This window comes from Eretmochelys imbricata, chromosome 3 (genome assembly GCF_965152235.1).
Source record: "Eretmochelys imbricata isolate rEreImb1 chromosome 3, rEreImb1.hap1, whole genome shotgun sequence".
Classification (NCBI taxonomy): Eukaryota; Metazoa; Chordata; order Testudines; family Cheloniidae; genus Eretmochelys; species Eretmochelys imbricata.
In genome coordinates, this window is record NC_135574.1 from 112,984,726 (window position 1) to 113,011,716 (window position 26,991).

General features: G+C 43.3%; 1 protein-coding gene across 1 annotated transcript in view; it reads left to right on the forward strand.

The window, feature by feature from the left end:
* The window catches only part of UST (uronyl 2-sulfotransferase), a 283,170-nt gene that overhangs the window by 224,718 nt on the left and 31,461 nt on the right, over positions 1 to 26,991 (forward strand). Inside the window, exons 6-7 of the mRNA XM_077811788.1 lie at positions 125 to 222; positions 2,517 to 2,674. Coding sequence (XP_077667914.1) covers positions 125 to 222; positions 2,517 to 2,674 — 256 coding nt within the window. The remainder of the gene's footprint in view (positions 1 to 124; positions 223 to 2,516; positions 2,675 to 26,991) is intronic.

The window sequence follows — 26,991 nt, forward strand, 5'->3', positions numbered from 1 at the left end:
AGTGCAGTCAGGACTACACCATGAAGTATGGGAAAACTTTATTTAGGTGGGAAAGAAAAGAGCACATTTTTATGGAGGTGGTGAGACGCAATATTTAACCTTGTTTTCCTTTCGTTCTCCCTAGGATATTAATGTATGTATTCTTGAAAACTACCCTGAATGTTCCAATCCCAGGTTATTTTACATCATACCGTATTTCTGTGGACAGCATCCAAGATGCAGGTAAATGTATATCACACATACCTGATTCTGTACAGCAATAGACATTGAACACTTGCCAATAGTTACCACACAGAGTGATATCAGAGACACAACAGTTGTTCCCTATTGTAAATATAAGGGAAAACATGGCTCATGTGTCAGTGTGTGGTAAAAGCATGTCTTTATTATGAAATAATATATATAAGGGAATTGTTCAGTGGAGGGTGTAAATTTTGCATTATTATTTTTGTTTGAGTACACGCTCTCTATAATTACAGGTTTCAGAGTAACAGCCGTGTTAGTCTGTCTTCGCAAAAAGAAAAGGAGTACTTGTGGCACCTTAGAGACTATAATTATAGCTTTGTGTGCATATCAGAAATGTGAAATAACACAAAATAAAATGAAAAAGAACATAAACTACATAAAATGATGATTTAATCTTCAGTGGCAGCTCCTGCAGCTTCTGTCCAATGGGGATATGATGGAGGGGTGGCTGGCCCAAATCTAAGCGGTGCTATGACCCTATGTACCAGATTGCACTGCAGAGAGCTGGACCCAGCCCTGCAGGACAGGAGCCTCCACTGTGGGGTGAGTGCAGGGTGATCAACCCCACCCAGGGCCTCCCACCTCTACCCCACAGGGGTAGGACGCAGTCCACCCACCCCAAGGCTTCCCTCAGAGCAAGGACCGGACCTTCAACCCCCGCCTTTCTTTCATAAGGTCATATTCTGCAGCAGTGACCAACTTTTTCAGCCAGAGGGTCAAATATACTATTTCAAAATGATCTAAGGGCCACTATCAATAATTTGGGGCAGATTCTTTGTCCCATGCCACTCACTTTGCACTGCTCAGTCCCCAGCAGACATACAGCCTCATAAGAAAAGCCTATGCCCCCACTTCTTGTAGCCCCTTGGACAGGGCATGTGTCAGATTGGGAAGGGGGAATGGTTCAAGTGGGCTACACTCCCACTGTCCCTTAGATAGCATATGGTCCCTATGGAATTGTTGCCAGCTTGTGTAAGTTAGAGCAGCTCCTGGGCTGATTTACCCTGCACCTGAGCTAGGATAGAAAAAGAAAGAGTCAGAACCAGTTGTTGGATCTCTTCTTATCTCCCTTTTCCCCTGCCCTGGAATGCCTTTCATAACTGAGAAGGTTGGACACCACTGCTGCAGAATATGTGCTTATGAAAGGAAGGAGCGCTCTGACTGCAGGAAATGCAAGTTAATGTTACAAAGAATTATGGGACATACCCTCAACTGATGTAAATCATTGGAGTCAATGGGCCTACATCCCTTTATACCAGCTAGTATGGACCTGTAGGTAAATCTGCAGGCCAACAGTAATATCGATCATTTCAGAAAGTGTAAGTGGTGGTGAAAACTTTCCATTCTGAAAGGAGCCAAAAAGTATTTTGGGTGGGCGCTATTAAAAGCATGATACTATCACGCTGCAGTCACTACAATACCACGACGTGCAGCTGATATTTTTAATAGCGCCCACTGTCTAGACCATGAGAAAAGTGTAGAAAAATATAAAAACATAGTCTTAACAATGAATGGAAAGAATAAAAATAGGCAAAGTCTCTGTAAAGAAAAGGAAGACCACATAAGCTACCTTTCTGTAGGAAGCAATAAGCTCTGCTTTACATTATCAAAATAACTTTTTTGTCACATGCTGTAAATTTTCTGAGCTGATACTGTTTTATGGGTGAGAGGTTTGGAACCTCTCTCAGTGAAAGCTGTGTAGAGAATTTAGTACTACTATACTGTATCTAACTTAATCATAAAATAGTCACATTTTTACAAGCTAACCTGCTTCTATATGATTCATAATGAGCTTTGGAAGCCACATAGACCTTTCCATCCTTCCATTTTCTTTCCAGATCTTTTTCCATCTGATCATAACTCCAATAAGCATGATATCACAAAGCCTGCTTGCAAATCTATGAAAAAACTTATACACCGGACCCGTGCTAGAACATGGGATCCATACGCGGTACCGTGTTATAACGGGGGCCACATGACCATGGATTCCAATTTAAATATTTAAATTTAGGATCCATTGCCGCTACCGTGCTATATGCGAATCCGCGCTATGGCGACACACGCTCTAGCAAGGGTCCACTGTATGAGCATATTTCAGTCAGGGAACCAAGATGCTTTCTTAACTTCATATAGGTTTCTCCATGGGGATCTGTGTGAGGTTTTCCCCGCTGCTCTTTCCACCATAATTTTTTTTCTAGCAATCGTGCTCATTTGAATTTCCAAAGCAAACACACCATTTGAAGACTTTTTTTTTTTTTTAATCCATAAAGGGAGCCTGGGGAATGGGCCCTCGAAAGAGCAAAACTGAACGTGAATGAAAATTTCCTGCTTGTGGGGATTCTGGAAGAGCTAGAGGATGTGCTGCTTTTACTGGAAAGATTCTTACCTCATTATTTCAAGGATGTGCTCAGCATCTACAAAAACCCAGGTAACTTTCCTGTTACAAGATCACTCCTTATAGAAACTGTTGCAAGATGCCCAGAGCTGTTCAAAGGTTAGGTGTTGTCTCTTAGCCTCTCAATAAAAAGAGGATTCCCCTTTTAGGGGAGAGGATTTGAATGGAAGGGGTGAGCCTTTATGCTTTTATCTCTTAGACGCAGAAGAATATGAAGTTGACAGTTTTGCTTATCCTCCACTAAATGTGGTCGTAGTGAGGCAAAGCAAAAGCACTGTAATTTAAATTAGCTGCTTGTAATAAGACAGATAATGCAGCTATTTAAAAAAATAGTGTAGTTGTTAATTTGCTGTCATATCCTATGCAGTCATGGAGCTATTCGTAATAATAAAAAAAAAATAACAAGAAGGAAGAGAATTGTATGTTTGTGAGATCAGCTCCTGTCTTTGGGCCAGATGCTCTTTCTGGTTTATGGAGAGTGGAAAGGAGTAGGGTAGGACAAGGGTGTTAGAGCAGCAGGAAAGGAGACAGGGAGCAAGATGCTTTCTTAACTCTGTGTAGATTTCCCAGTGGGGATCTGTATGAGGTTCTCCCCACTGCTCCTTCCTCCTTAAATTTTCCCTTCTGTAGTTTTCCCCAGTCAAAGGGAGTAGTGTGTAGCTTTGTTGAGATACAATGCCTTCTGAAGGAAGGGGGCAGGAAAAGCTGGCAAGCAACACAGAGGGTCTTGCTTTTCATAGTGATGCCACTGAGATCTACAGAGGTGATGTCAGATTCACCCAGATATCCTAGAGCTCCTTACCACCTCCCTTCTTTGTGTGGCAGCGACCCTCTGCCTCATGAGGGAACATGGTCCAGCTCTGAAGGTTCATATCTGGGGAGATCTTGGTACGTGGTTTCCTCTCCCGTGTCTTGCTATGTGAGAGCAGAATTTGCCCCTTTCTTTCCTGCACAGATACTGTAGGATAATGCCATTTACTACAGAAATCTCTGAGCATCCGTCTCTTTTGATAATGTTCTTCATGCTGAATTAAATTTCATTTCCTTTTTATTTTTTAACTATATGTGTTAACACTGAAGAATGAGTGAGCAGGAACCAGGACCAGCTCCAGGCACCAGCAAAGCAAGCACGTGCTTGAGGCGGCACAATTCCAGTGGGCGGAGTTCCAGCCACCCTTTTTTTTGCTTGAGGAGGTGTTCTCTCAGAGCTTGGGGCGGCAAAAAACCTAGAGCTGGTCCTGGCAGGAACGTCCTTGTTAATACCCTGCTTCTCTTCTCTACTCCTTGCACACACAGATGTTTTGTTTTCACTGTATTTATTTTTAAATTGTGAGTAAGTTTGATGCTCATGAATATAAGGGCTAATAGAACCAGACAGAGCTAAGAATAATGTAGGTAAATTCCATGTAAGAGTTCTTAGGCAGCTCTCCTCAGTGCACCTTAGTGCTGATTTAAAACACCCTTTGCTGTTCCATTCCTTAAGAGGCTTCATGAACAGCACTGATATTACTATCATGACAAATTACCTGGTTGTGAAAGCAACAGATGTCCAGAACTGCCTATGGAAGGACTACAAAATGATTTTCTGTTTGTGACTTGAGCAAGGACTTAAAATTAGATCTTCACAGTTGATGGATTAGTGCACTAATCTGCTACGTCACCTAATGTTTTAAGGGGTTTTACCTTGGCTATCTTGCAGCTTTTTGAAGATAAAGGATGAATGGTGGGAAAATGTCATCAGCTGAATATACTGAGATAAGAACAACCAGTAATCACCTAGTCACGGAACTTTCTGTAACCATAAACTCCCAACTCACTGCATTTTGCAATTTGTGAGATTGGTTAGCTAGCTATCAACACTTGTGTTAAGTTCTGAAGCCAAGGATAGTCAAATGAGAGCAGTCTTTGTTAGTCACAGGTGAAGATAGATTAGGAAGTCGGTTAGGGAAATGTTAGTTTCACTTGATACAATGAATTAAGGGCACGGGGTTAAGTCATTTATTAACTTGATTTTATTCAAATTAGTATAAGCTCACATTCCATTCAAGTTAATATTCAGATTGGTGTACGGGGCAGGGACCCAAGCCAGGGGAGGCTGGGAAGTCACATAATTTGATGAAAAGACCACTGGGTAATTTTCTAAAATCAGAGAGAGAATCTGGAAAATCTTCCTGATTTTAGAAAATTACGTATTCATAGTGGTCTGGGAGAGGCCTGCTAGCTGAGGTTGCACTAGCAAGGGCTCTACCCTCCTGTCATTTGATCCTTGTGAGTTAAGGAGGGGGCAGGGCTGACCTCAGAGAGAGGGCTTAAAAGTCAGACACTAAGGGTACATCTGCACAGGGATAAAATACCCACAGCTGGCCACAGTCAGCTGACTTGGGCTGGAGCTCCAGGCTGAAAAATTGCTGTGTAGATGTTCGGGCTTGGGCTGCAGCCCAAGCTCTGGGACCTTCCCACCTCACAGGGTCCCAGAGCTCAGACTTCAGGTTTTCAGACCAGAGCACGAGTCTGCTGACCTGGGCCAGTCACAGGATTTTTTATCCCTTTATAGATGTACGCTAAGGGGCCAGAAGGAGCTAGTGAACAGGGGACAGCAAACAGGGAAGTTTGGGATAGAGCTCCTCTGGTGAAGGAGGAGCAAGTACTAATTCTTGGAGTGAACGTGCTTGCTTGTCTGTCTGTTTTTCCTTTTGGCTTGCTTGAAGTTTAGTGTGGTCTCTTCGGGGATTGTGTATCTGGGGACTGTGTGGGAATAGGGACCAGAGGCCTGCTAGCCAAGTGTGCACTTGCAAGGCTCTCCCCTCCTGTCCTTTGATCCTTGATCACCCTTCCCAGGTATGTTAAGGAGGGTCAGGACTGACCTAGAAGAGAAGGGCTTTAAAGCCAGATGCCAAGCAATCAAGGGGAGCTAGCAAAGAGGGGAGTTTGTAGGAAGGAGAAAGAATAAAATCACCGTGATTCAGAAAGGCAGCATAGCCAATGCCAACACTGCTGCTGGCTCCTCCACCTGCTCCTGTGTCCAAGCAGAGAACCTTGACCACGGATCCCTCTACTCAGGTCCTGGTGTGGATTTGAACAGACTGTAGCCTGCGTTTCCCATCATAAAATCCAGGCTGGGTATACCATTCCGTGTTAGAGTGCCTACTGGTAGAATCTCTCAGGAAGCAGGTGGGAGAGCTACAGGAGGAGGTGGCTAGGCTGAGGAGCACCTGTACACACAAGGAATTAATTGAAATATGCATATGGAGATGTCCAAGGTTGAGAAGAAATCCAGCTGGCAAAGACTGCAGTAGCACTACCAGGGAGGAGGAAATGGCTGCTTCACAGGGAGGAAACTGGATGGTGGCTATGTCTGGCAGCAGGCAGTGCTCCACATAGACTACCAACCCGTTGCCCATAGAGATTTAAAAAACAGGCTGCTGGCCTGGCAATGAGGGATGAGGAATCTCCCCAAAGGGGAGTAACATGGCTGCTCCTCCTCCACAAGGCTTGGAAGATCACGGCCACCACTCACAAGAGGAAACGAAAGGTGATGGTGGTCAGTGACTTCCTTCTAAGGGAGACGGAAGCACCCATCTGCTGGCCTGACAAGTCATCCCGGGAAATGTGCTGCTTGCTGGGGCCAATGTACGAGATATTACAGAAGGATTGCTGAGGATCATCCTGCTCTCTGCCCCATACTGCTCATCCATGTGGACACCAGTGCTACTACCAGATATGACCATGAGCAGATGAGAAGTGACTTCAGGGCTCTGGGAGGAGGGTGAAAGAGTGAAGGTGCAGGTGGTGTTTGCATCAGTCCTTTCAGTCAGGCAGAGACAGACATATCCTGAAAGTGAATGCATGCAGGAGGGCTACAGCTTCCTTGACCATGGGATGCTGTTCCAAGAGGGACTGCTGAGCAGAGATGGGGTCCACCTATTAAGAAAGGGGAAGAGCACCTTCAGATATGGATGGGCTGACCTAGTGAGGCAGGCATAAAACTGAGTTCAATGGGGGACAAAGGGGACAAAAGCCCACAGGTAAGTCTAAAACATGGACCTGGGTGAAGGGTCAGAATCTGGGGGAAACATGGGAAATCACAACAGGGGGCAAAAGAGAGATGAGGGAATATAGAGATGTCTGTATACTAATGCAAGTGTAGGGAACAACAGGTACAACTAGAAATACTAGTGAATAATCATAGTTATGACATAATTGGCATACAGAGACACTATATGATAATTTACATTACTGGAATATTGGTAGAGATTGGAACAGCTTATCAGGAAGGACAGGCAGGGAAAAAAAGGGAGAAGGTGTTGCCTTGTATATCAAAGATGTTTATGCTTGCACTGAGGTTGAGATAGAAATGGAAGGCAGACCCGTGGGAAGTCTCTGGGTAAGGATAAAAGGGGTAAAAAACCAAAGGTGATGATTTCATAGGGGGTCTACTGTAGACCACCTAACCAGGAAGAAAAGGTTGAGGGTTTTTTTTTTTAAACTACGAAGAACAGGTTTGGTGGTGATGCAGAACTTAAACTACCTAGACATCTATTGGGAAAATAATACAGCAGACACAGATTATCCAACAAGTTCTCGGAATGCACTGGAGACAGTTTTTTATAACAGGAGTTGGACAGAGTGACTAGGGGAGAGGTTGTTCTAGATTTGATTCTGACAGATAAGCAGGAACTGGCTGAGAATGTGAAGGTGGAAGGCAACTTGGTTGAAAGTGATCATGAAATGGTAGGATTTTTGATTCTAAGGAGTGGTAGGAGGAAAAATGGCAGAATAAAGACAGTGCACTCAAGAAGGCAGCTGTTAGCAAACTCAAAGAATTGTAGGCAAGATCCCATGGGGAGCAAGTCTAAGGGAAAAGAGAGTCCAGGAGAGCTGGCAGCTTTTTAAAGAGACATTATTAAGGGCACAAGAGCAAACTATCCCAACATGTACAAAAGTGTGGTAAGAGACCACTCTGGCTTAACCAAGAGATCTTCAATCACCTGAAACAAAAAAGAGTTATACAAAAAGTGGAAACTAGGTCAGATCACAAAAGATGAACATAAAAGAACACAAGCATGTAGAGATAAAATTAGAAAGGCCAAGGCACAATCAAGATTAAATTAGCTAGGGGCATAAAGGGTAACAAGAAAATATTTTACAAATACATTAGAAGCAAGAGGAAGACCAAGGATAGGGTAGGTCTGTTTCTCAGTGAGAAGGGAAAGACAATAACAGAAAACGCAGCAACAGCCCAAATGTTAAACGCCTTCTTTGTTTCACCTTTCACCAAAAGGTTAGCAGTGATTGGATGACTAACATAGTGAACTTCAGTGTAAATGGGATAGGATCTTAGACTAAGGCCATGTCTCCACTACATGGTTGTCAACTTAAGTTATGTTGACAACCATAAACCGCTGTATTTGCATCACTTGTGCATGTTCACACAACGTTACCCCAGAATTTGACATTCCTACATGTACCCTAGAATTTGACAGTACTGCAGTCAGCAATTTTGAATTTTCAGCCACTGCCAGCTGAAAACTAAAGATCACACAGCTAGGAAAATCTTAGTCCCTGAGAGGCACATTTGCACTTTGCTATCAAAATGGGAGAATGGGATAAGAAGTGAATTTATTGTGAGAATAGAAGGAATGTTTGGGCAGCCGACCTTGGTCGTATGAGCCCTGACACCTTTGACATGTAAGTTTTATTATTATGACTAGAAATGTTTTGATTATAAGAGATTATGAGTAGTTTTGCTGAAAGTAGGAGAATTGGTGACCCATTAAGAGTCACCATGGTGACCCACTAGCAGTCACAATAGGTTATGTGCTTTGTTTGAAATTAGCTATAAAAGATTAGGCGAAAGAATTTGCTTTGGAGCAGTCCGAGGAAGCTTTCTTTGGGCAAGGATATGATATCCCAGTGGCAAGACCAAAGGTGGGGCCCCCCTGAAGCCTGTCTGCTGATCCCTCAGAACCGTTTCAGACTTTCTGGGTAACAATAAATGTTTTGAAATGCTTTAACCCTACTGTGACAGCGTGTGTGTATGTATTCTTGAGATCTAATAAAAAAAAGCAGTTTTAGATGAAAGCACTCCTGCTTGTGCCAATTATTTGTCAGACGGATGAGCTGTGCCCCCATTAATTTATTCCTGAGACCACCTGGAGAGAACGGTAAAGTTAACACTGCTTTGGGTCCTGAAAACCGTGGGTAACAAACACTCCTTGTGTTGGCAGAGTGCATCCACAGCTGATGCTCTAGCACCGACAGAGAGAGCAGTGCACTATGGGTAGGGATAGCTATCCCACTGCGCAAATCACCGCCTCCTGCTGCTAGGAGTTCTGGGAATGGATCACAATGCATCATGAGGTGGGCTCACCATCCCATGATACAGTTTTCTCTGTCCCATCATTCCATGAGCTTCTGTCCATATTTTGTGCCATTGTTCAACTTCTTCTGCAAACTGTGCGCCCGCCATCTCTGCCTGAAAGCATGGATCCTGTACTGCTCACCAGTCACCAGTCTTGTAATGAGCATTATGAACACCATGTGGCTGATCCTGCAGTATTTCATGAACTGCGAATCTGAAAATGAATCTGTGGTGCCCACCCTGCTGTGTGCCATGGAAAGAAACAATTCAAGATTGATGTTGGAATTCACGGTGCAGCCGCACAAAGTGGATTTTCACTGTTGGGTTCAGGAAACAAGCACTGAGTGGAGGGATTGGAATGTGATGCAGGTGTGGGATAACAGGCAGTGGCTGCAGAATTTTCGGATGCGCTAAGCCACCTTTCTGGAGCTGCGTGCAGAGCTCTGCCCTTCCCTCCAGAACAAGGACACCAAAATGAGAGCTTCCCTCACGATGGAAAAGCAAGTGGTGATCGTTGTGTGGAAGCTGGCAACTCCAGGATGCTACCGGTCAGTCATGAATCAGTTTGGAGTTCAGACGTCCACCACAGGGGTTGGGGTTATGCAAATGTGCAGGGCCATTAATTGCCTCCTGCTGTGAAGGACTGTGACTCTGGGTAATGTGTGGGAAATAGTGGCTGGCTTTGCAGCAATGGGATTCCCTAACTGTGGTGGGAAGATAGATGGCACGCATATCCCCATTTTGGCCCGAGGCCATCTTGTGACAAAGTTCAGTATATCAACAGAAAGGGCTACCTCTCTATGGTATTGCATGTGCTGGTGGAGCACCAGGGTAGTTTCCCTGACATCAACATGAAGCAGTCATGGAAGGTGCATGATGCATGCATCTTCAGGAACACTAGCCTGTACAGAAAGCTGCAAGCAGGGACTTTCTTTCCAGACCAGAAGATTCCAATGGGGGATGTTGAAATGCACCTGGTGATCCTGGGAGACCCAGTGTATCCCTTACTCGCATGGCTCATGAAGCCTTACACCGGAAACCTTGACAGCAGCAAGGAGTGCTTCAACAATAGGCTGAGCAGGTGCAAAATGATCACTGAATGTGCTTTTGGCAGACTAAAGGGTCAATGGAAGCCTTTATGGAAGGTTAGACCTCAATGAGGAAAATATTCCCACAGTCATAGCCGCCTGCTGTGGTCTGCATAACATTGGTGAAGCCAAGGGGGAAAAGTTTCCCCAGGAGTGAAGCACTGAGGTAGATTGCCTGGTGGCTGATTTTGAGCAGCCAGATACCAGGGCTATTAGAGGGGCTCAGTGGGGGGGCTATTTGAACCAGGAAGGCTTTGAAGCAGCATTTAGACAATGAGCCCCAGTAATGTGTCTTTCTGTAATGCATTCAGCCAGATATTGTTTACTTGCCCCTTTGAATGACCCTTGTAATGGTTGCTACATGAGAGTTAACTGTAGTACGCAAATGTGCCGATTGCCACTGTGTATGAATTTCTGCAGCAACCACCATGTGTAGGACACAAAGATTTGTCGTAGTTCTAAGACTAATTTTTTATTAATCAGCAATACCCAGATTTCCATATATTACAAGGGACATGACACTGAGGAGCACTCTCTCAAATGAGGCTCTCACAGCTTTGTGCAAGTCCAGCTGTCATTATGGAACGTGTCACTAGGAGTGGAGTGCAGGGGTACTGCAACGGGCCAGGAACATGCTCGTAGGTATGAAAAAGTTTCATAGGTTGGATCAGAGCTGCGACTGCACGGCCTTCTCTCCCCACAGACCCAACAACTCCTATGTACACCAGGCAGAAGCACGTTTGGAAAGCCAACCTGGTCAGCTAGGAAGATGCTATGTGAACTCTCCATGCCAAGCAAACAAGAAGAGGAATTTCAAAAATTCTTAGGGCTTTAAATGGGGGAGGGGAGGGTGCATGCCTGTGTACCTGGCTGAAGTTGATGGGGGGGGGCGGTTCCAGCAGTCCTGAGAGATAGAGCATCACTGCCCGACACTGAGAGTCCAGGCTGTGGGCTCCCTGCTCCACGTGGAGCTCTCAGCTCCCCACTCCACAGGGAGCTCCCTCCCATGGGGAGTGGGGAGCTTAGAGGAATGGCTCCAGGTTGGAGCTCTGCAGGGAGCTGAGAACCTGGGCAGTAGCTAAGCTCGCATGTGGGAGCTCAGTGCCGAGCTGAGAGCCCGGTTTCTGAGCCCCCTACCCTGCCCCTCTTAAATCGGTGCAAGCGCTCCTGCTGAGGACACGTACCACTAACAGAAGGAGGGTAATGTGGACATGAAAAACCACAGTAATTACTGTGGTGGCTGTAAGTCGACCTAACATAGGTTGATTTAATTGTGTAGTGTCGACATGGACTTAGTCCTGCCTCAGTGCAGAGGACTGGACTAGACCTATTGAGGCCCCTTTCAGTCCTACATTTCTATGATTCTGTGAATCAATGCATTTTCTGGGAGCCCTTACCAAGTGTTTTCCCTGTCCAGAACTGCCAACTTTTGGGACTACACTGGCTAGCTCCTGATCTCCAGGCAGAGTGGAGGTTATAAGTGCCTTATAGTACTGCATCCCCCCATCCAGGTGAACTTCCTGCCATCAAGACGATGCTTATGGGAACCTGGAGTGAATTGAGTCCTATACGTTTTTCTTTCCTATTTATTCTTCTATCTGGACTATGCAAATTTTAATCAACTTCTCCCTTCTGCCTTTCCCAACAGTATAACCTATTTCCTGATATAACATTTACAATCATTAAATTTACTCAAGTTGATCAAACTGTTACTTTGTTTTTTATTGTATAAGCAATGTCAGGATGAGCTCCACCCTGACATCTGGTGGTGAGGTGTGGCAAGTTGTGGAAAAGAACTTCAGGGGCCGATCTCATTTGCATAGGCACACCCACCCCGCCTAGAATGAGGCCATAGCTGCCCAAATGGTCACTTTGGCTGCTGTGGGATCCCCAGTGTCTCTGTTATTGGGGCAGGAAGAATAAATTATTACCCTGATTATGGGAACTGTGCTTGGAACTGTACTTGGCCTTTTGTTATGATGGAGGGACACACCATCAACTAAGTAGCACTCGCTAGGCAAGGGTCATGGGTTTTAAAAATTAAACTCTGTGAATTGAGAGAGGCTGGGGACAAGTATTAATACTTGGTGGTATGGGCCCCTTGGTGAGGACCTTACATGCTAATTGCACTTCCTCCTCTCTCCACTGTGGAATATCAGAGCTGATTTTGATTCCATTAGGAGTCTAGTTACAGGCTGCTGAGCTCACTTTGGGCTAATGGTGCACCAGCACTGAGGCTCCCCTACTACAAGCTGAATTCACCAAAGAGCTGAACTGACTAAGAGCTGAAATCACGGAGCATTGTGTTAAGTAGTGGGGGAGCCTGAAAATATATTGTGGAGCAGTTTGTGGGATGGCTGGAGTGCCTTGTGGACAGGCTAGTGGAGCAGTTCGTAGGACGGTGGGAGCTGCTGGTGGGACGCGGAGCAGTTTGTGTACTGGCTGGTGGAGCAGTTCATGGGATGGTGGCAGCTGCTTGTGGGCTGCGGAGTGGAGCTGAGCGAAGGAGTTTGTGGGGCGGCTGGCGGAGCGGAGCAAAGCGAAGACCTATGGAGCTGTGGGGCGGTCAGCTTCAGATCATGTAAGGTGCCTCTTACCCCAGTCCCATCTCCACCCAGGTTGAGAGGTAAAGCTCCGCAGATAAACTTTCGAACTCTGGGGCTGCCCTGACCAGGGACAGAGACTTTTGGGTCATTGGACTTTTGGGACTTTGGGTGATTTGGGGTTGCTGGACTCAAGAACCAAAGGGAAAGGGGCATGCCCCAATTTGCTTGGGGTGGGTTTTTTTGCTCATGGGTTGTGTTATGAATCCTGTTGGTGGTGTTTCCCCAACATAATGCCACATTGTTTCTCTCTGTTATTAAAAGGCTTTTTGCTACACTCAGACTATGTGCTTGCGAGAGGGGAAGTATTGCCTCTTGGAGGCGCCCAGCGGGAGTGGTATATATTTGTCCCAGGTCACTGGGTGGGGGCTCGAGCCGGTTTGCATTGTGTTATTGGAATGGATCCCCTAGATATTGAACCCGGCCCTTGTTGCTGCCATCTCTGACGGGCAGAAGGGTTACAATTGGTTGTAGTTGTTCTGACTAAACACCAAAGACCAAACACCTTGCCTTCAGAAATCATCCAGTACATGTGTTAAAATAGCAAAATATAATGGCTAGAGCACTATCATGCTAAGTTTCTACACCCATTCTCTAATTTGCCGTGATAGAAGAGTTCCATTATTCATCCATGTATAATGACAGAGGTGCCAACTTAATGGGATATGATTGTGGGTATTTTTCTCAGTAACACTAGTGATATTTTCTTTTGAAATTAATTTATGTAAGCTGGGAGGAGGGTAATGCAAAGATTTTTTTTTAGAACAAAACATTATTAAACTCTTCAATCACTGTTATTCACAAACTATGCAGTGTTTGAGATTTTAAATTCAATTAGCTTGGTTTACTAGCTACTGTGCATATAGTCTATGTAGACTTCTTTTTTTTAACTGCATTAAACTCGCAGTTCTGAAATGCATGCCAGCATATTTTTCAAATTTTTGGGGTCTAAAAACAATAATAAATCTGCACCACAGAAAATGTTAGTAGTAGAGAACATCAGGAAAATTAGTTTTTTAGCACGTGAATAAACATGTCAATCTTTGTTAATCCATATGCCTAATATTTTAAGCATTATACATCTTTATAATACTGTACAATGAAATGCTAGTGTTTTATATAGTGGTTAAGTTTCATTAGTAACATTGTTTTCATCCTCCAGAATGCTTTAAAGCTGTATGTTTGCTTTCTGGGTTTTTTCAATTCTTTCTTTTGGTTTAATTTTTTTCTTAATGGTGGCATCAGATAAAATGCAGTAGAATGGCAATTTTTTGCCCAACTTGCCCAAAAGTGTCCTGGCCCCAAATTAATAAGGTGTCTCTTGCCAGCTGGAGGACAGTGAAAGGCTATGAGGCTGACTGCTGGAAGAAATAACTCTTTCTCCTGATTTCAGACTTCCACTTTTTATCCCTGAAATGACTCCTGAACCTGGGTCTCTTAGATTTGTTGCTTTATCTGAGAAAAGTGCGGCTCAGGATCTCTGGTGTTCTCTCTGTGAATACTTGAAATGAGAATCACTTGACACAGCTGTAAACATTATACTGGCCCTGGATACCTAACATTTTTGTTAAAATGTTCATGGCATTGGTGAAGTCACACACAGCTTTGTCCCCTGCTAACAACACCTGTCCTCCACACACAAGCTCCAACCCTTAAACACCTACCTGGTCATTTGTAAGGACTGAATCCTCCTTAGTGCTCGCAAATATGTCAGTGTTTCCTTCCTGAACCAGATAGATATTTTGAAGCAGGGAAGAGGATCCAACTCTCCCTGCTGTTTACACTTATTTCATCTTCACCTGTACAAGGATGTACTGGGTTGACTGAGTCTTCCAGTTGAGCAGCATTGGATGTGGCCTCTCTGGAGTCTGTCATTGCAACTCTTGGTTTGATAGGAGGGGTTTAAAAAGACTAGTGTGTAGTTCATCCTTCCTTTAGGCACCAGATAGCACAGCCTTTCAAGGTTGGAGGAGCTAGGGAGTGAATTGGAATACAAATTCATAGAACATGGGGTCAACCATCGGCATAATATTTTCCAGATATCTGCTTTGTGATAAGGGTCCATACCTATTTGAGGGGTGCAATACACAGAGAGAATACAGGAGGATTCACATAGCAGATTTTTTCATGAGTGAATAAAAAAGCTTGTGTGCAAACGCAGCGTGTCTCATAAGTGAGCTATTACATCGCTCTTCTTGGCTAACTGCGATCATGTAACAAACATATTCTGTGTTCCCCCTCCCCACCTCCTGTTCCTTAGGAGGTGGAGTGGGGGGAGATGCAATATGGAAGTGCTTTGAACGTGTGGGAAACAAGTGATAGTGTCAGTTTACTAAACTCTAATTCTATAGCACTAGAATTTTCTACTCCTTTGCCTTTTTTTCCCCCCCATCTTTTAAGCGGAGATATGCTCAATCCCAAAGCCTTGGATTGGAACACTTCAGAATTTTGGGAAAATGTGACTTTGTATCCATGCTTCCCAGCTGGTCCCTTCCTATCTAGTGAGTTTAAACCAAACCCCTTCGTGAAAGTTCTGATCTAAACCTAGACCCAGATTGAGAATCATTGTACATGTAAGCCTTCTTGCTGCTCCTTGTTTTCTCACAGTTTTAGGAGCCCAACTGAAGGAGAACAGTGGCCAGAGTTACACTAGCTCTGCTGGTTATGGAAATGGCTTGTGACCCTTACATCCGTTACTTTGACTAATTGCCCGCTGCCTTTGAAAGGAGATGGTGATTGCTGGTTCTTTTTACACATACAGTCTTGGGTTTAAAAAGCAAATGAAAAACAGGGAAGATATTCACAAAGCAGAGAAAAGCACAGGGTTTTACTCTGCCTTTTTATTGCATGCAGTATGCCAGAAAAGGTGAAAATTAATAACGTCTAATGTAAAAGAATAGGCAATAAAAACCGCTGTTATCGCCTCAGAAACAACACTAATCCCTTCACCTTTCTATAGAAGCTCATAAATGTTGTCAGCTTTAGCATCAAAAGCCATAAAAAAATTTTCCTCAGTACTAGAAATTTATTTTTCTGTCCATTGAAAGTTTGTTATAGCTGTAGGAATGCAGAAATTTTAATATGGAGCAAGAAAATGTTATTAGGTTTTTTAAACAGTTATTTTTATTGCATGTAGTGAAATGACTCATGCTGTCAAGTGGAGCAAAATTTACTATCAGAGGAAAGTGTAAGAAGTCTGTGTATTCTTGGAAATTACAGTGCAAGATACATGCAAATGAGATCACACTTCCTAAAAGTTCTTACAGGTACACTATCAATGTATAAAAGTCACATTCAAGAAGAATATGTTTTTATCTAGTTTACTAATAACCATTCAAGTAACAAAAACATTTTAGTATCAGAGGGGTAGCCGTGTTAGTCTGGATCTGTAAAAGCAGCAAAGAGTCCTGTGGCACCTTATAGACTAACAGATGTATTGGAGCATAAGCTTTTGTGGGTGCATCTGAAGAAGTGGATATTCACCCACGAAAGCTTATGCTCCAATGCATCTGTTAGTCTATAAAAAAAACATTTTAAAGATCATTTTAATCAATTATGCTCATGTTCCTTAGCTTTTTGCACTTCAGACATCTTGGATTCTAACTTTTTCCAGGACTTACCTTTTTTTCTTTTACCCAGTAGGAAATGTGAAAGAGGGAGATGCTGCCATCTCTCTTTACTATAGGGCTACGGATGAGTGATGAAGGTGCTAATGCTTCTTTCTGCAGCTACCTGCATCTGCCCAAGTGCTATACTGCAGGTTGTGTTGCCCACCTCCCCAGAGTGGGGCAGTTGGAAGGGTGATGTGCATAGTGATGATTCTACCAGTGGAAGAAGAGCTCCTCATTGCCTCTGAGGTGACCAGGTCAAAACAAATTTCCTAATGTATGGAGGATGCTCAGACATTTGTTTTCATGTACCTAGGGAATGGAGTGGGGAGAGATCCATTTCCCTTTCTTGCTCCTTTCCTTGGTAATACAGGAGATGTGTATTTCCCTAGAGCCCTTTTGATGTCCTCAGCCTTAAATACTTACATGAATCGTTCCCCTGCCTTGTTCATGAGGGACACCACCGTTCTGGTCAGTAATGGAGTGAACTTCCAGTGACTTGGTGGCAGTACTGCCAGTTTCTTTTGGGGGAGTTGATGAAGCCAAGAGTGAAATCCAAAGAGAGCAAAGTGGTGTGGGGGGAGAGTCCACCTTGGCTTCTTTCCTCCCTCAAAGAGGATGGAGTGGATGTGTGTGCAGATAATGCTGCCAAAAGCAAGAAGAAGAAGTTGGAAAAGAGGCATTGTTTTTTGTTTAAAGTTATCCTTTTTTCTTTTCTCAAATAGTTTGCCCAATGATCGGTTTACATTTTAAAATCTATCTTTGACAAAAAAGAAAACTGCAAATGTAGGTTAGATGTGCAGCTTATAACATTCACCAGGCTTTTCATGGAAATTATATATGCATTGAAATGACCTGTTATAATTAAATGTATTTGCATTCTAGCTTGGAGAAAACACCTTCATGCACTATTCTCACCAGGGATTAGTACATAAGATAAATGTGCAGGTATTTTTTACATCAAGTTGATTTTAAGTAATACACAGACAAACAAAAAGTTGGAAAAGTTTTCAAAATGTGCTCCCCTCCATATGCTTTTTTACCGTCTCTTGTCCCAAAACCAGCTAATTCAATTAACTTCAACCTTTCCCTAAATAAACAAACTTCTCAAAAGGCAAGAATGACACATCACAAATTCTCTATGGAAAGAACATTTTCCCAAATTTTGGGGGGAGTTGCCCAAAGTTGTGTTTATTATGGGAACGTTTTAACTAGGGCAACTTAACTATAGAAACACTGCTATAATGAGTCCATAGTGTGTTTTCCATCTGGCAAGTGGAACTGAGTAATTGTGTTCAAGAACTAATATGATTTGTCCAGAAGGTGGTGTAATCTCCCTACTTTTCCAGTGTTTTTAGGGAAGTTAAGCACTCTACCAACTTGCAATAGTGAATGTAGATTTGTATGTATATGCTGTTCAGTGACGAGAAAAGGAGAATATGAAAGCTGAAGGAATTCCCCTTTTCCTCCCTCTCTTGAATCTGTGAGCTTTCAAAATTACCTAGAAGAATGCTAATAGCCACACTAGCTAGAGCAGCTGGCTCATTTTATAAGTCATTGCTTAAATAATGGTGCCTTCTAAAACAAACAGTTTTTAAGCTCTGCGTATAGTGTTCAATCTTTTACCCTAAACCAAATTCACATCTGTGTGTGTGTGTGTGAGAGAGAGAGAGAGAGAGATTGGGAAAGCAGGGTGCCCAGGCACCTCCCCATTCATGCAGTGACATCAATGGGGTTCCGCAATCCACCCACCAAAAAGGTTTTACCTCTAATTTGCTAAATACTAGCAAACACAACATCGAAAACTGCTCGATTATTATTTTAGGTCCTTAGTTTTGGACATGAGATTCTGAGAGTTGAGTCTGAATTGGAACATTGGATCTGAAACCCCTCAAGCTTTGCGGGAAGTTCAGATCCCAGCTCTGGCATCATGGACAGATCTGTAATTTAAAATCTACATTGACTGCATCTGTCAAATTCTCTAGAAGGGAGGGAGCTCTGGTTTTTGTCTTTAGGAAATCTGAATCCCATTGTGGTAAAACTGGGAAGATCTTAAACATGATCTTTGGGAGGATTTTAACAAACAAACACGTAAGGACCTTGGTCTTGAATCTCTGTTTTGCAATATGGACTCAAAAGATCCTCCAGTCTGGGTTAGATTCATGCTTCTTCACAAACAAACCTGCGTCAACATGTTCTCTAGTGGATGAAGATTAGGGCAGCTCAAAACAGCTGTAATCTTTCTTCAGCTGGGGTGGCTGGAATCAGCTTAGTTCAAAAAATGGGTGCTGCTCGAAGAGGGAAGATAAAAACTTTGAGGGTGGCAGTGGTGGGAAAACCATCTGCCTTTCCATGGGTGAAGGGATCTCAAGAGATCATCTAGTCCAGCCCCCTGCGTTGAGACATGGCCTAGTAAACCTAGACCATCCCTGACAGGTGTTTGTCCAACCTGTTCTTAAAAACCTGCAGCGATTCCCCAACCTCCCTTTGAAGCCTATCTAACTTAAATCTCTCTTGCTACAGATTAAGCCCACTACTTTTTTCCTACCTTCAGTGGACATGAAGAACAGTTGATTGCAGTCCTCTCTATTATAGCCCATAACATACTTGAAGACTGTTAACAGGTCTCCCTTCAGTCTTTTTTTCCAAAGACTAGCCATAGTTAGTTTTTTTAACCTTTCATCATAGGCCAGGTTTTCCACACCTTTTATCATTTTTGTTGCTCTCCTCTAGGCCCTCTCCAGTTTGTCCCTTTCTCCTAAAGTGTGGCACGCAGAATTGTACACAATACTCTGGCTGAGGCCTTCCCAGTGCTGAGTAGGGCAGGACAGTTGTCTCCTGTTTCTTATACAACACTCCTGTACATACACTGCAGAATGATATTAGCCTTTTTTTGCATCTGCATCATATTGTTGACTCATATTCAATTTGTGATTCACTATAACTCCCACATCCTTTTCAGCAGTATTGCCACCTAACCAGTTAACTCACATTTTGTAGTTGTCCATTTGATTTCTTCTTCCTAAGTGTACTAGTTTGCACTTGTCTCTGTTGAATTTCATCTTGTCTTCCAAAGTGCTTGCCACCCCTTTCTGCTTGGTGACCTCAGATTTTATGAGCATACCCTCCACTCCATTATCTAAATCATCAACAAAAATATTCAATAGTACCAGACCCAGGAGAGATCTCTGCAGGACCCTACTAGATTTGCCCACCTAGTTTACCAGTGAATCATTAATAACTATTCTTTGAGTATGGTCTTTCAACCATCCGTGTACCAATCTAGTAGTAATTTCATTTTGACCACATTTCCCTAGTTTGCTTTTGAGAACGTCATGTGGGACTTTGTCAAAAGCCTTACTAAAATCAAGATATATCATATACAGCTTCCCTCATTGACTAGGCAGTAACCCTGTCAAAGAAGAAAATTAGGTTGGTTTGGCATGATTTGTTCTTGACAAAGCCGTGGTGGCTATTCCTTAAAACCCCATTATCCTCCAGATGCTTACAAATTGATTGCTTAATAATTGCTTCCAGTAACTTTCCAGGTATCATAGTTAGGATGATTAGTCTATAATTCCCCTGGTCCCCTTTTTTACCCTTTTAGACGATAAATACCATGTTTGCCATTCTCCAGTCCTTTGGGACCTCTCCCTTCCTCCATGAGTTCTCGAAGATAATTGCTTACAGTTCTGAGGTAGCTTCAGCTAGTGCCTTAAGTACCCTTGGGTGGATTTCATCAGGACCTGCCAACTTAACTTACCTACATATTCTTTAACCTTTTCTTTCCCTATTTTGACTTGTGTTCCTTTCCCCTTGTGAATATTAACAAGGGGAATGAACGAGTAAAGTTCCCTAAAAACTTACTGCTGCATGTACTTGAACCATGTTGCATCATGAAAATTAAGCCAACATACAGCATCTCCTCCATATTTTAACTCTGTTGTGAAATACTGCAGGTTCCAGAGCTTATGTTTCATTCCACATGTTCATGCTCCTTGCATTATTTTCAATTTTCTTTTATCAGAACTATTGATAGGCTTTCTGGTTTTAGACTAAACCCACATGGATGTAATTTCATGCTTCGGTCTATTGAAGATCAAATATTTTTGTGGCCCGATGTAGGCTGCATGTCAGTCAAGAATTCATGCATATTCTTTGCCAGGAGTTAATTTCAGGAGTTCAGTGTTAGTATCTTTCAGGCAACTATATATTTATGTAATGAGCAAAACATCCTTTTAAGATATCAGAGCCTCATAACATTAGTGCTGCTTTTAATCTGAGAATACTCCAAGGTTCCTTGACACACGTCTTGAACATTTTTTGTCTGCACTCTCGCAACTTAGAAAGTTCATAAGCAAGAAGTGAAGCAAAAGCTCTCCTGATGCAGGGAAAGCTGCATTCAGATCCAGAGCAATATTAGCTAGTTGAATATGTCCCTTACATAATCTCAGGCTAGTGATGGCAAAAACCCCACAACCTTTCTTATGCTGGGTAATTAAAGTTTGAGATGACAGTTCATTCCTTCTTTGATAACAGACCACGATTGCAATGTTATATTAATTAATAACATGACCGTCAGATCAAACCTTGCTACTGTGTATGATCTGTCACAAAATGTATTATTTTTTAAAAAAAGATCATTTGAATAGGAATTACGTCAGCATAACTTCTTATGATAATTGACTTCCATTCGGGCAAGATAATATATAAGGGGAGCTGGATTCTGTTAACTAAGTTCCAATGTGTAGGGCCAAATCCTGCCCTCAGCTACACATAAATAATCTGACTGTCTCCAGGAGAACTGAACAGGTGTCACTTTCACCTGTGTAAAAACAACAACCTTGAACAGATGTACCTGAGGGCAGAGTTTGGCCTGCAGAATCTTTATTACTAGGGGTGATCCCCAAGTCATTAAGCACTAAGCTTGATCCTAGGATGAGTTTGCAGAGCAGACAGTTGGGAAAATCATCATTTACATCAGGGATGGGCAAACTATGGCCCACGGGCTGCATATGGCCCACCAGCGGTTTTAATCTGGCCCTTGAGCTCCTGCTGGGAAGTGGGGTCTGGGGCTTGCCCCACTCCGGCACTCCCAGAAACATCAGCATGTTTGGCTCCTATGCATAGGGGCAGCTGGGGGGCTCCCCTCTACACGCTGTCCCCGCCCCAAGCGCCATCCCCACAGTTCCTATTGGCCGGGAGCCACGGCCAATGGGAGCTGCAGGGGTGGCACCTGCGGACAGGGCAGTGTGCAGCAGAGCTGCCTGGCCATGCCTCCATGTAGGAGCCAAAGGGGAAACATGCTGCCGCTTCCGGGAGCAGCTGCAGGTAAGCGCTGCCCGGAGCTTGCACCCCTGAGCTACCGCCCTATGCCCCAACCCCCTGCCCCAGCCCTGATCCCCCTCCTGCCCTCCGAATCCCTCAGTCCCAGCCCAGAGCACCTTCCTTCACCACAAACCCCTCATGCCCAGCCAGAGCCCTCACCCCCGGACCCCATCTGCCCCAGCTCGGAGCCCCCTCCCACAGCCTGAACTCCTCATGTCTGGCCCCACCCTGGAGCCTGCACCCCCAGCCGGAGCCCACACCCCCTCCCGCACCCCAACCCCAATTTTGTGAGCATTCATGGCCCGCTATACAATTTCTATAAAGTTTGCCCACCCCTGATTTACATCAGATGAATTCATTTAATGTGAAAGACACAATATACAGGGGACCTCACAATGCCATATTTACAGTCATTTTCAGAGCAGAATAAGGCTTGAGCTTTCTCACTTTTCCCTAAAGACTGCAACATATTTATTTTTGCACATAGATCCTAGCTCCTCACCCACAAAGATAGCAGTGTAGGCCGACTACATGTTTGTCTGATTGTTCTGACTTCTGAGACTCCTTGGAAAAGCCCCAGGAGTTGCTTGGGACTGAGGATATCTCTGATGCTTTGAAATGGTTTCTCCAAGTGCGTCTTTAGATAACCAGGAAGTCCTGAAGGTATTAATTACTAAAGGTAACTTGACATTTAATTTCTGAACAGTATGTCTTTTCAGCCTTATTAGGCGGCTTGATTCAGTTTTCAGGTTAGCATTGCAGTTCATCTTCCTTCTTGTTTAACAGGGACTTTGGAGTAACGTAAATATATGAATTATGATAATATGGAGTTGTCATAAATATAAAGGGAAGGGTAAACCCCTTTAAAATCCCTCCTGGCCAGAGGAAAAACCCTCTCACCTGTAAAGGGTTAAGAAGCTAAAGGTAACCTCGCTGGCACCTGACCAAAATGACCAGTGAGGAGACAAGATACTTTGAAAAGCTGGGAGGAGGGAGAGAAATAAAGGGTCTGTGTCTGTCTATATGCTGCTTTTGCCGGGGATAGACCAGGAATGGAGTCTTAGAACTTTAGTAAGTAATCTAGCTAGGTATGTGTTAGATTATGATTTCTTTAAATGGCTGAGAAAAGAATTGTGCTGAATAGAATGACTATTTCTGTCTGTGTGTCTTTTTTGTAACTTAAGGTTTTGCCTAGAGGGATTCTCTATGTTTTGAATCTAATTACACTGTAAGGTATCTACCGTCCTGATTTTACAGAGGTGATTCCTTTACTTCTATTTACTTCTATTTCTATTAAAAGTCTTCTTGTAAGAAAACTGAATGCTTTTTCTTTGTTCTCAGATCCAAGGGTTTGGGTCTGTGGTCACCTATGCAAATTGGTGAGGATTTTTACCAAACCTTCCCCAGGAAGTGGGGTGCAAGGGTTGGGAGGATTTTGGGGGGAAAGACGTGTCCAAACTACGTTTCCCAGTAAACCCAGTTAAGAGTTTGGTGGTGGCAGTGGTTATTCCAAGGACAAAGGATAAAATTAATTTGTACCTTGGGGAAGTTTTAACCTAAGCTGGTAAAAGTAAGCTTAGGAGGTTTTCATGCAGGTCCCCACATCTGTACCCTAGAGTTCAGCGTGGGGGAGGAACCTTGATATATATGAATTATTAAAATATATTGTCTTCACCTTGTATTTCTGTAGCTCATTTTTCCTTTAACTGGCAGATCCCATGGGATAATTAGACCAAATTATCTGTAAAAGGACAGGGTTTTACCGTGCACCCTAGTGTTTGAGGGAAATACTGTACTTTTCAGGATGGATATTTGAGTGAAGTTTAAATGAGGTTTAACATAGTGTGACAGGGTCAGGCCAGATAGCTGTAGGAGAATAATAGAAGGCAGATATATTAGCCCCAGGCTAAGTAGGTCCCTTTTCCTGGGTAAGGTAACAGGGAAGGTTCCAGAACAATCAGGACAATTAGAACACCTGCAGCCAATCAAGAAGCTGCTACAATCAATTAAGGCAGGCTAATCAGGGCACCTGGGTTTTTAAAAGGAGCTCACTTCAGTTTGTGATGTGCATGTGAGGAGCTGGGAGCAAGAGGCCCTAGGAGCTGAGAGTGAGAACGCGGACTGTTGGAGGACTGAGGTGTACAAGCATTATCAGACACGAGGAGGAAGGTACTATGGTGAGGATAAAGAAGGTGTTGGGAGGAGGCCATGGGGAAGTAGCCCTGGGAGTTGTAGCTGTCGCACAACTGTTCCAGGAGGCACTCTCGATAGCTGCATTCCACAGGGCCCTGGGCTGGAACCCGGAGTAGAGGGTGGGCCCGGGTTCCCCCCAGATCCTCCCAACTCCTGGTCAGACACAGGAGGAGTCGACCTGGACTGTGAATTCAGAAAAACGGCCAAGCTGAGGGCTGCCGTAAAGCTCCAAGGTGAGCAAATCCGCCAATAAGCGCAAGACCCACCAAGGTAGAGCAGGAACTTTGTCACAATAGTTTATAGTTTTCTTTACCCATGTAGATATAACTTGATCTATCTGTCCTTTGAACACTTTAGGGTATAATTTCATTTCAGTGAATGGAGAAATTGGTGTGCAATTCCCATTTAAAAATAGATGTGGGTGAGACTTGGGCTGCTAAGAGCCTGAGTCACTTTTGAAACTGGAACTTAGGCTCCTAAATTACTTAGGTGCTTTTGAGCATGTTACCCATTGTGTGTAACAAATGAAGCACTGCACTAAAAGTGCGGCTCTTGTTTTCCCCCAGATTCACCTCACGGGCTACATGCAGCCCAGGAGGATCCATCCTCAACACAAAGGAGTATGCTAGGAGGTACAATCCGCTAGCGCGCCTGAGTACTACCAACTCTTCAAGCTAGTAGGTACATATGTAAGTTAGCAGGTGTTTTAAATTGCTTCTACGTAGAGAAGTAGCTTCCAACCACGTTGAACCAGCCCACCCTGGGTGTTCTTGCCCTGTGCCATTAGTGTTTCATAGATTCACAAATTCCAAGGCCAAACGGGACCATTGGGATAATCTAGTCTGACTTCCTGTATAATACAGACCACAGAACTTCCCCAAAATAATTCCTAACGCATATCTTTTAGAAAAAAACATCAAATTATGATTTCTTAATTATCAGGGATGGAAAATGTACTATGATCCTTGGTAAATTGTTCAGTGGTTAAGTACCCTCTCTGTTAAAATTTTATGCCTTATTTCCAGTCTGAATTTGTCTAGCTTCAATTTTCAGCCACTGGGTTGTTACACCTCTCTCTGCTAGATTTAAAACCCCATTATTAAATATTTATTCCCCATGTAGATACTTATAGACTGTAATCCAGTCACCCCTTAACCTTCTCTTTGTTGAACTGAATAGATTAAGCTCTCTGAGTCTACCACGATAAGTCATATTTTCTAATCTTCATGGCTCTTCTTTGAACCCTCTCCAATTTATCAACATCTTCTTGAATTGTGGACACCAGAACTGGACACAGTATTCCAGCAGCAGTTTCACCCAGTTCCAAATACAGAGGTAAAATAACCTCTCTACTCCTACTTGAGATTCCCCCTGTTTATGCATACCAGAATCGCATTAGCTCCTTGGCCACAGTGTCACACTGGGAGCTCATGTTCATCTGATTAGCCACTACCACCCCCATATCTTTTTCAGAGTCACTGATTCCCAGGAAGGAGTCCCCATTCTGTAATTATGGCATATATTTTTTGATCCTAGATGTATACATTTACATTTAACCGTATTAAAACACACATTGTTTGCTTGCGCCCAGTTCACCAAGCAGTCCAGATCTTTCTGAATCAGTGACCTGTCCTCTTCATTATTTACCACTCCCCAATTTTTTGTGTCATCTGCCAACTTTGTCAGTAATGACCTTATGTTTTCTTCCAAGTCTATAATAAAAATGTTAAATAGCGTCGGGCCAAGAACCAATCCCTGTGGGACCCCACTGGAAACACACTTGCTTCAGTGATGATTCCCTGTTTACAAGTACAGTTTGAAACTTGTCAGCTAGCCAGTTTAATCCGTTTAACGAGTGTCATGTAATTTTATATTCATTTAATCAAAATGTCGTTTTGTACCAAGTCAAACACTTTACAGAAGTCTAAATATGTTACAACAACACTATTGCCTTTATCAATCAAACCTGTAATCTTATCCAAAAAAATATTAAGTTAGACAGGATCTGTTTTCCATAAACTCATATTGATTTGCATTAGTGATATTATCCTTCTTAATACTTTATTAATCAAATCCTGTATTGGCCGCTCCCTACTTCCCAGTGTCTACACATTTAAATTAAGTGCCTGCTACAGTATTCCCAAAGTTAAACAGCATATATTATCAATTATAAAGTAACAGATTTTTGAAGAAATTAAAATCAATTGGAATTACAATGGATGCCATCTACACATCTCTCTCCTGTGGAGTCCTTACTAAAGCAGTACGACACATGGAATACAGTAGCAAAAATAAACTATTTTATTTGTATGTGTCTAGTACATGGGACCAGCGCTGGTGTGAGTTTTTACAGTATTACTGTTTTTCAGTATTCTTAGTTCCCCAGGGACTCCCAAGATTTTAGCAGCATCAGAGAAATCTTAAGATAGTCTCCTAGCCACTTTCAGAAGTGGGAAACATTCGGAAGAGTAAAGGATGAAACTTCAATTTCTTAAATTTTTGGAGGCTCCTGGGAGGGAATCAGTAAAAGGTGAGTGTGAATTTCGTGATGGATCCACCACCTGTGAGGGCTTTGGTGTGAAACCATAGTCCTTGCTATAATCAGTGATACTTTAAACTTCCCGTTCATGGTTTATGCTGCTTCCAAATCCACTTATTTGTTGGAATAACAAGCAGCCTTATACACAGTTTGGGATATACTGTTCCTTATATTAGTAGGACTGTCTCTTTCTTGGCCTAGAGCCCGCACTGCATTGCATATAGGCTGTACTACTAAAGAACCCCAGTGACTTCAAGGGGATTCTATGCGGGCAAGAGTCCACAAACACAGAGACCAGTGCAGGATCAAGGCCTGTGTCTTTGCACACCAACTTGCTCAACGGATCCTCTGGGCCCTAGGGGAATACAAATAAGGATTATTACAGTTCAACAGTATTCGCAAAAATAGGAGAGGGGGTGTTAAAGAAAATAGGGTTCCTGTGGCAGAGAATTCACTGCAGGCCAGAGCAGGATGTGGCCTTCAGTTTTACAAACTGCAAGAAATGAGTGGAGGGGAGGCCTAAAGTAGATTACTGGATCTCAGGTAGTTGGATCTACTATTCAAAACAAAAATCTGCTAGAATGCTGAAAAAGTGAACAGTTTAAGGGGGGAATAAAGTTTGTGTTCCAG